Raw genomic sequence first — 11139 nt, forward strand, 5'->3', positions numbered from 1 at the left:
TTAGAACTTATTTATACCACTTCCTCACTTTGTTATTACTTTAAAACACTGTTCAGCTACTCTGACTTATCAATCCCTACTAACTTGCTAACAGTGATCAAGTTATTTCCCTCATATTCAGTATACTGCACTTTTTCATTGTTTTTTGTTGGTTGGTTTGGTTTTTAATCTACTTTATTTGGATTTTACAGCTTTAAACAACCTAACATGGATCAGTTCTGAGATGTGTGCCATCTCCTGGTCAGTGCACTCTAAAACATTTCATCTTCATAAACTTCCTTTCAGCATCCTCAGACATCAGAACTGACCTTGGTCAAACTGCAAGGTTAAATGGGACACAACAAGTACTGCATTTATTCACAAATACGCATAGTAGTTTAATCAAAAGACCAATCTGATAATGAAGAGCTGTACACAGTGAATCGGATGAGAGTTTAACTGCTCCCAAAAAGACAGTTAATTCAGTACTTGAAAGAAAATCTTGGTTAGAATTTATTTAAGCCAGTGGAAACCAGGAAAGCTGGCACAAAAAATAGCATACCTTGTTTTCGTAAAAGCTAGCAGTCTCAATTAAAATGTGTGTACCCTAAAAAGCACTTCTCTATATGATATGTAATAGCTTCTTCAGTTTCCATATACACTAAGGAACACCAAGAACAGACAGGGCCAAACATACGTAGTTTGACTTTAGGTTTTTCCCAGGAAAGGCATAAGCAAGAACATAAAAATTGGTATTTGCCCTAGCTATCATTAAAACTAAACCTTGTTAAAAATAAGGGGGAGAGGATCCACGAACCCCTTAAAAATTGGGTTAGTTTAGGCCCCTTCACACCAGTCTACCCAATAGTCACACAAACCATTTTCCCAGTATAACTCCAAAGCCCTAAGGGTATAATGCTTTGAAGAAAGACAAGCATGTATTCATAGAGTCTTGTCTGTTCACATGACATTCCTGTAATTAGATGTTACCTGAACACAAAATTCAAGGCAAATATCATTCCAAATCTGACAGGTTCTCATCTTCCCTATTTCTCATTTTAAAGTGATTATGCTAAAGTACACAAAGGACACAGTGTTTCAAAAAGAAATTACACAGGAAGAAATTCTGTGGTCCAAAAATCTTCTAACTATTGTAAACCATATAGTGAACTACAGAGACATTTTCTAATGACAAACCAGTGCTATTCTCAAACAGCTATGCTTATTAGCGTCCAAAGAATATTTAACAATTTTAAATTTTACATAGATTTTAACACACTATGGCAAGTTGATATCACAATGTCAAAAAAATGAAACCATTCTAAAGATAATATTAACAGCTATTGTGATAAATCAATTTTAAATAATCCATGTCCATTTGTTGTAAGAGAAAAAAAAATCTCCCACAACAGACAAAGCTCATTAAGTAAGCAGTTTTTAATCATTCAGTATGACAGAGCACTGCAAATTATTCTTCTTTCCCTGAAACTCAACCCGTTACAGATTCTGTGCCATTTCTCAATTCAGAGAATTACAGCTGTTTTTTCCTTCTGCATCTCTCTTTCACCTTAATAATTCAAGTGAATTCCAAACATTTAGAAGGTAGAATGGAGCCATCTTTTTGAATAAACAGTCAGCACTTACACATATTTTTTTTTTCCCAGAAAGTTGTGAAACTTTCATGTTTCACAAACATGAAACCAGTTCTGATAATACTAGCTCATTCAAAGCTGACATTGTGAAACACACACAGATTGAGGCCTTTTAATTAACTGTCTATTTTCTTTACTCATAAGAAATACTCAGTTGAGATATTATCGGTTAAAAAAATGGGTATGCAAAGAAACCTAACAACTTCAGTGTGTTGCTTCATTAATCCTTTATGAACAAGCCAATCGTGTTCATCCTTCAAAATTTGTCTTCACAAGTTCATCATCTAACATTTGCTTACTGTGCATTTACACATACATTCAGCTCTACTCAAGAAAAAGTCTTCCCAGCCAAGCCAGTAGGCTCTACTGTCTGTAACACCTCTGCTTTTCAGTTCTGCTGAATACATCACCAAGACCTTTTGGACAACAGCTGCACAGGAAAACAAATTTTTCTTTTCCAGTTACACAGAGGCCAGTTAACATTCACAATGACAGAATTATTTCTCATTTTTATTTGTTTCAAAAACAGAATAGTGAAAGATACCAGTTTCAAATCAATTAAATTCAGCTTCTGGAAAGTTACAGGATGCAAATTATTTCCCAAGCAGAAGTTATCAAGAAACTGGATAAAACAATCAGGCTAAGTTTACCTCCCCTCCCCTTTCTTCTTCCATCCTCCATCCTACATCATGGCACTCTTCCCCAGTATTGAATTTACAGAGCTATAAACTGCAATATGCCGCAAACATTTATCTGGAACAATATTTGGTTTTCACCAAGGCTGGGTGCATGCTCATCTTGGAAAGAGCGTCTAAGTTTTATTCTATTAAGAAAAAACTTGCCCTAAACCTACATCTGGCTCCCATTATTCAGCACAACATACTTGCGTGTTATCAACTATCCTTGGAACTAACCAAAGATTATCAAAAAGAATCTAGTCATGATATCTACAATATGGTAATATAAAACAAGAAATACTTCACATTTCTTCATATGAATTAATTCTTCCCTTTTCGCCCCTGACACACTACTTCAAAACCCTATGAGTTACAGATCTTTGTCAGAAGCACTCACTGTCACTAGATGAGAGGTGCTGTTGAATAAACACTGGAAGGTTTAGAAAAGATTTTGTGGTTCTACTTAGCATAGAGAACACACCATTTGACAGTTACTAAAAAATACTTTCATTACTTTAAACTTTGTATGAGAAATCAGTAATCTAATTGATCTAATTCTCTTCATTTTCATGTTCAGTATTGAGCATCATGGCAGAACCATCGCTGCTCAGTGTGACCTTGTCAGCAATAAGCTTGCATAACTTCTCAAAGGTACCACAAAGTTGATTTACTTTAGGAAAAGAAAAGATTGTTTTAAGAGGTATATAAACCACATCTCTGTTGACAAATGGTTCCATGCTTTTTTCAACAACCGGTTTTCCAAGATCTTCTGAAAAACAGTTCATGGAAGGTTGGAATTCAGATTTCCTCTCAGTAGCATCATAATTATACTCCTCACGTTCTGACACTAAATGATCCAGCATACTTCGCTTAATGATTTGTGCTGTGAAAATAACTTCACTGATCACTGCATTCTGCAGGTACTTCTCATCTTTAAGACTTGGATACACTGCTTTGAAGACCTTTACAACATACAAGAACACAAAAAATGTTTATCATCATCATAGGCTCAGATTTTAACATTTGCTTGTCAAAAGGCTTACAAAATGTGAACATGATTTTTGGTTCAGTCCTGCTGTGATTATTACCTTAAACATTTTCACTTAACGGAAAAACTAGACAATATGATTTGATTGTATGTATTACAGCTACAGTGGCAATTAGATAAGCTAACAGAACTTTAAAAAATACAAACAAACCAAACAAAAAAACAGGCTTATATCTGCAAGCTATACTTGTATGTGAGGCTAGGTGAAGCCCTGCAACTCTTGAATTTTTTTTAATCATTCTCTTACTTTCCACATGACTCATCATGAGGCTCTAGTAATGATGCCACAGCTACCTAGATTCTAAACTACTTCTGAACTGTCATCTGGAAGCCCGGACTGCAGACATGTCTTTCATTCTGTTTTCAGAGTGAAACATTAAATATGCTCTCTCTGATGCCGAGAATGGTAAAAAATAAATTGTGACATCAAAACCTGTGTAGTCGCAGTGAGTTCTACGCTGAGCTATACTCCAAGGCAATTAAGGAAACTAGGCAGACCACCTCATTCTCACTAAGTTTACTAGGAAGTGCTTTATACCAACACACTACCACTGGTTCCACAGTCTGTAACTATTTCTTCTTACTAATTACATCTTGAAACGTTGACTTATTCCTGTAAATTAGTTACATAATGAAGTAAAAATTAATTTTACAGTCCAGGTTTGAACAGAAACACATGAGATGGAGCACTCTTGTTTAAACTCAAAGGACACTGATGTCAAAACTCCCTCCATAATAACTGTGTAACAGAAGATTATGAAAGCAATCTCTAGTACGTGTCAGTCACCTAGACATATTTCCAAGTTAACTGAGCATTAAAGAGCACTTCACGAATCTATTAAGGGCAGTAGATGACAGGTGAAATTTCAGGTGTATAGAATGTCTTTATAGCTTGGAAACTAGAAAAGACACTCCCATAACGTCCCTTCACATTTTACTTCAGGTAACAAGTCACTTGAAGATATATGGGTATCTTTAAACAAAGATGTCAGATGTTAGAATATGTTCACTGAAACAAATAATTTAAGGCCTCATAAGACTGAAAAACACCCAAGCTCAATATATTTCTCTTTTGCATTACTACTTCATGTTAACGCTAAAAAAGAGTGTCCTTTTATTTATACCACGTGGCACTTAAATGCAAGTGTGCCACACTGCAACATACAGGAGAGTACTTTATGAAAGTATTATCTGATGTTACCTAAAGTGAATGCTATTTAGTGCTAAAAAACAAAACAGTTTGATGTGTACCACCAGAGGACAGGGTACTTGGCAAGATCTCATGTCTCTGTAAAAACTAGACCTACCTACCTGACAACATGGAGATTAGGGTGTAACATCAAATGCTACTGAGTAAAGCAAACCATACAAAACAGGTCCTGCCAATCCAATTTCTGGGAAATGTCTTCCTTCCGATTGGACAAGACCATGTAATTCTTCAAAACATACAGCCTGTTAGAAGTGCTTTCTAATGCTTTTATTTTTACCTATCTGCAAAATCTGGGTCAGTGCCAACAACCACATGATGAAAAAATGAATTACTAAAGAAACAATTATAAAAACTGTGTCACCTGGTAGAAAGGAAACTTTTCATTCTAAGGAAAACATTATGTTAAAATTATTATCCATATTGCTATTTAGCAAATAATTTAAACGTTAAAGGCTTTTACACAACTAGAAATACAAATCATGGACTTAGACTCTTTTGATCTGACAGTGTATGTTAATCAGAGCCAAGACTGGATGACAATAGTAGACTACAGTAATAACGCCTTCACAGGCTGGTCATAGAAAATTTTACTCTTTACTTATCCTCCTAAAGAAAGAAAATATACTTGCCGTTTTGTAAACTGCTTCAGTGGATTTGTCAGAGTGAGCAGATTGACTTGTTTGAGGATATTTTCTAACAAACACACCTATTTGGGTGCAAAATCCAACATTCTTCATTCCTGTTGGTGGGTGCCCTACGCCAGTAAATTCCACTGAATAATCATAGCATCTAGCAGTCTCTAGAGCCCTAAGAAAGACAAATTATTCTGATCATACGAAACATTAATCTTTTAATGTGATAAAGGTGCATTCTCTAACATAAGCAAGACCCTGAACCTGTGAATGCTTGAGCATAATTCCTCTAATAACACTCAAATGCCCGAAAATAAGGCATTGTCAAAACTTGCTGAATCTGAGCTGTAATCATACACCTACCATAGTCTGAATCATTCAGTATCAGTAATTCAGGAAACCAAACATTACTGTTATTTCTAAAATATCTGCATAGAATATGCGTGTTCACAGTTGCTGACTCAATGTCTTAAATGCATTGAAACTGAGCTAAAAACTACCATTTTTAGAGAAAATTGAGAAGAATCCATAAAAAACATACACACCCCAAAACCACAAGAGATAAGTTAATAGGAAAAAAAAAAGAGAAAAGTGAGGTTTGTTGTAAATGTATAAAGAGTAAAGTCTACCTAACTGAGGTTACAAAAATGCACATGACATCTAAATGAAAACCAATCTTGCAGTATTGTACATCAGCCAGTGTGGAAAAAAGCGATGGAGCAGGGAACTAAAGTGGCAATACCTATCTGCATCATTCTTCTTGAAAAAGTACTAAACTAAATTAATCTCATGTATTTTAGAGAAAACTGCAATAACTATATTTCACAACACAAACAAAGACTTTATCACGTTTGCACCTCAAAAAATACCACTCTTTCAGTGATACCAATATTTTTAATTCACATATATCCAGAAGCAGAATCTAAATTTACTTTAAGTCACATAAACAGTCTATAAGGTATTCATCACTTAGCTAATAACACAAGTTTCAGTATCACTATTTAGGAAAAAAATATGCTTCAAGCTTTGCAAAAGGATATACTAAAAAAAAATAATCATTGCATACTTTAAAGTCTATGGCAGAAACAATCTACTTTAAGGGGCAAATTTTCCAAGATAAAATTTCTGACCAAAAGTTGACTACCGATATATAAAAAGGAAAACTAAAGTAAGTACTTTTTGCACAGCAGTTACAGTAAACCCAACCCAACTTAACAACCATCATAAGATGCAAAACCCACAGAGCATGCTTAACTACTAAAACAGTAAAGAAGTGTTTCACCAAATCAGTAGGTGTGAAACTCCACTGACATCAAACTACATACACAAGCTATTCTGAAAAAGTATAGCTATTCCTTTCTCACATTACTGAACGCTCAGAGCTGACTGCACACAGTGTTCAGTAAACTTACCAGCTTTGAAATTGTGCTTGGTTCCATTCAAATTTGTGGTCTGGATGTCTGAATAATGTTACTCCTGGAAGCAAAGGGTTAAATTCAGAATTTGGAGTACTGATCACAACTATGCTTGGAGCCATGAAACCAAACACCACTTCAGGAAACTTCTCCAGTTCCGATTCTTCCAGGTGCTCTATTCTGTAAAGGATAAATTCATATAAGTCTTTAAAATTTAAACTCACTACTGTATTTCAATCTTCTTAACCAGTCAAAAAACCCCCAACAAACAAACCCGTATCTGTACCTTGTAATTTTAAGCCTAGCTCTGCAACATTAGCACTAGCACTGTGGCCGACTGGCAACGTAGAGGTTTTTGTCTGAGAAAATTTCCTCTTGCATTTTGTACTTCTTTTATCAATATCCTTTTCCCACCATAAGCTAGCACCACTTGAATTTCTTACTATTTAAGGACAAGTTAGAAGATGCCACATTCTGGTACTCTTCTGCTTGAAAGGTTTGATCAATTCTGTTCAGAGTATGGACAAAATTCCAAACTGAGCCCTAATGAACTTAGAAAAATCTAGTATGTTGGCCTAATACTCACAGTTCAATACACGTTACCAAGTCAAAACCAAGCATGCAAGGATCTTTATGGGCAACTGAGCCATGATGCAAGGTAATAGTTAGGCGTCTTTCAGCTGGTTGCAAGTAATCACCAGGAAGAGGAGACAACCTATGCCTACAAAGGTATTAAAAACACGAAGTCATAGAAAGGACATTAGGACAAGATAAATTGTGCATGTAACTGAACTAGTTAACACCCTACATAGATACCTTGTACATCTCAAAGAGGTGAGCTATTTTACAGGGATTAAAAAAAAAATTCTAATACAAACACTTTTTATTACTATCTACAATAGGACAGAAAGAGCATAGGAGTTAATTCAGCAGTTGTCCTTCATGGCTACACTATACTATACTCGCAAGCTTCTTGCAGAGCTGCTTGTAAATTCTGATAGTAGCTCTAAACACAGAGTAAGTCTGGTTTAGACATGCTTTACAAAGTTTCTGGGAAAGTTATTAGGTAAGCATATTAACTTTTTTTTTCCTCAAATAAAATAGACTGAGAACTAAAATATATGTGCAAATTTCATTCTGAAATACTACATCAGACAAAACACACAATAAACATTAAATATAACATAATCAGCTTCCAAGAGAGAAACTTTGGTGTTCCTCACAAGTCTGCCCATGCTTCAAAGATAGCATACACTTCACATTTTAGAGCCTTCTAAGCCAGATGCAAAACATTAAGCTAAACTTCCCATTTTGAAAAGATTAACAAGTATCAAGTCCCCACCACAGTGACTATAAAAGTTACATGCACATTTCAAAAAGAACAGATTTGTATACCACAGTAACGTAATGTATGAGCATAAACAGATACTACTATAGTAAAACATGTAAGCACCTTCACAGACAGTGTATTTTTCAGATGTACACACCTTCCGGGCCACTTCATGACTTGGAACTTTGCTACGCTAAGTGATGTTGTGAGCACCCACAGTCTCATAGTCTCCAGACACGTACAATGTAACTAATTAACAATGGATAGCTCCTCATTTGCCAAGGTGGTGTTTCTGCATTTACACTAATATTGAAAACCTTAACAAGAACTTATCTAACATGCCACTAGGTCAAGCCAAATACAAATCTTAAGTTAACAAAATGCAAGAGCTTACATTTTCTCTTTCATTACACTGGTACAGATATCTACCCCAGCTAACACTTCAATGCAACTGCAGAATTTCAGCATCCAGAGAAGTGTACAGTCAGAACATCCTAAATCTGCCACCTGTAAATTATAAACAACATGTAAATGCTGCATATTTCCGAGTAATTTCATAGACTCATAAAATAAACATTCCACGTTTATGTCAAAATAACATTTTAGTGATAAAATAAAGCACTTCACAGTCATAACTAAAATTTAAAGTTGTAAGCAGGATATACATGGACTCGAAAATTCTTCTCAAAAACATACATGAAGATCCTACAAGATGTTTTAAATTGATTAGCCTTTTGTTACTGCAGCTATAAACAAGTACATGTAGAACATCCCACTGACTCTGGAGAACATCTTCCACATGAAGGCATAATCTAGCATTTAACTGGGAGGTATGATTTTAAAGTATTAAAGCTGTAGCAGTTTTCACATTCACTGCTGCTTAGCGCTGGCCTACTCTCCACTAAAAACTGAGAACAGGCTCACCAGCAGCCAGGCTAGCAAGTAAAGGATCTACATAGAACAGCTTCATAGGCTCAGTCTAATGTTTAAGTGGGGAAGACTAGGGATATTCAGATCATAAAGTCCAATATATAATAGATATTCTTTCCTGTAAGCTTAAGAGGTAGCTGAGGACACAAATCAAACCCCAGTCAGGCCAAGCCAAGGTTGAAGCACACTGCTGAGTTCTCAGTGTGAAAATCCTGAATTGTTTCTATTTGGCACATCTCTACCCTGTGGGTAAACAGGTAAAAGGTTACCTGCCCCCTATTTCACATCCTAAATGAGAAAATTCAAACCTTTAAATATAGATGCAATACTCCTGAATATGTTCTATTGAAAGTCAGATTATAGTGCCATGACCTCATGGACTGGATTAGATTTTTACTAGGTACTAGAAATATGATTATGTGAGTGCACTGAAGGGACATTTCTCATTAATTTCGTGCATGATCCCCAAGCCATTCACATCGGCTTCACTGTTAAACACTGAAGATCGAGGTATTTCTCAACCTTCTACATTTTGGAAGGAAGTGCTGAGAGGGAAGGCACATTAGAAAAGAACAAACGTCACACATTACTTAAATAATTCAACTTTTCGAGATGAGTATCAAAACAAGAGCCCTGGTATATTGGCAGCGGGGAAAGGAGGGTAAACAGAAGGGGTGACAAGACCTTAATAAAGAGGAGGAGAGTTAGCTTCACATAATCCCACACTCTTAATGTCACTTCTCATCTGACAGCATCCATGTGAATTATGAGGTAAACCTGATACCCTATACACAACTAACAGCTCTAGAAAGCAAAACCAAACTATGACAGATACAGCTTGAACTAAAATCCTTAGCATTAACTTAAAACCAGAATGTCACCTAAAACAGTCTCCAAAACAGGCTAAGGCATTTTTCTTGTTTAGATTTCCCCCGCTTCCCATCAAATAACATTAATTACCTACACCCCTGGAAAAAACAAACAAACAACCCCAACCATAATCATCAAGTATCTGCTAAAGCAATTCAGTTTTAACAATAGCTCCTCCACTACTGTTGCCTGGTAATTCGGTCAGCAGGTTATACAGGCATTTCCTGTCTTTCGAAGACACTAAATGTTAACTCCTTTTGCAAATTTATAATGTAAAAAGACAAAACATACCAACCTTCTTAGGTTTGTATTTCCCCACTATATCTTTAACGAACTGGTACCGCTGTTTGTACAAAGGAGGTGTAAAAATTCCTGTAAACTGTTCCTGAAAGTTCTTAGCCATACTATTTTGCTAGTGCTAAAACAACATGAAAAAGTTAACTTTTATTTTCTGAAGTACTCTGTAACACATCAAATTACAGTTTGCTGTTTTCAGTGGTATTCAATTCACAATTAAGCAGGGGTAGACCTGGTCCCAGTTCTAGTCAAAAAAATGACAAAAACATAGGAATTAGCAAAATTAGGCACCAGCTTCTCCCTCCACATATAACAATGTAAAAAACACTTTTCATAAACAATTATAAACCATATACAGTCATAAAAAAGCATTTCGTAATTTGTCACTTACTCTCCATCCAGCACACCTACCAACTGATATATATTTATTTAATAGTTCTTAGCTTTTCTGGCAAGTATAGAAAAATAAATAATTTCTCACTCAGGTGCCTGCTTTCTTGTCTCTCATGTATCATTTGCTTTATCTCACAATTCAGATTAATTTCTATTTGGATTTACGTATGTATGGCTCAATACAATTTCTACACTGTAACAACTAGCAGGAAATATCTGAATAATTACTGCATTGTACAAGAGGAAAGGTTCTGCTAGGCCTTAGCTTTGGATTTACTATGTGCCACTACTCCGTGCCTGCATTTTATAAGGAATCTAACATTATTCAACATGGCATTAGTCATAATTACTAGTGCAACTCTCCCACCTTCCATATAAAAAAAAAAACAACAAAACTTTTATATCTGTATGTACAAGTCCAAGAAACAGGCTCAGTGCTCAGGCCACTCATTTACATCCTCGGCAGTGAGGTGAACCTGGTGGAGCCCTCTCATCACTGACAAGCTGAGGAGCCAACCCCCAGGCACCTACCTCCTCGTCCTCACACGCTCCCAGCCCACAAGCTGCGCCTCAGCCCTCCCCAGGCTCCGCACCAGACAACCCGCGCCTGCCTCAGCCCTCGCCACCCCGGCTAAGGCCACCTCCCCCGCAGCGCCAGCCCGGCCCCGGCCCTCTCCTGGCATCAAGTCTCTCCCAGGTTCTGCTG

The 11139-nt window shown here is 36.3% G+C and overlaps 1 protein-coding gene across 1 annotated transcript; it reads right to left on the reverse strand.

Annotated features, from left to right (window-relative positions):
* Positions 1-2859: 2859 nt before the first annotated feature.
* On the reverse strand, positions 2860-10146 carry HENMT1 (HEN1 methyltransferase homolog 1 (Arabidopsis)). Its single transcript, XM_010180535.1, has 6 exons — positions 10039-10146; positions 8338-8450; positions 7200-7334; positions 6611-6793; positions 5196-5373; positions 2860-3270 (listed from the first exon to the last, which is right to left on the reverse strand). Exons 1-6 carry the CDS (start codon positions 10144-10146, stop codon positions 2860-2862), a joined length of 1128 nt encoding a protein of 375 aa, XP_010178837.1.
* Positions 10147-11139: the final 993 nt, after the last annotated feature.

Source organism: Mesitornis unicolor, unplaced genomic scaffold, assembly GCF_000695765.1.
Source record: "Mesitornis unicolor isolate BGI_N332 unplaced genomic scaffold, ASM69576v1 scaffold17003, whole genome shotgun sequence".
NCBI classification, from domain to species: domain Eukaryota; kingdom Metazoa; phylum Chordata; class Aves; order Mesitornithiformes; family Mesitornithidae; genus Mesitornis; species Mesitornis unicolor.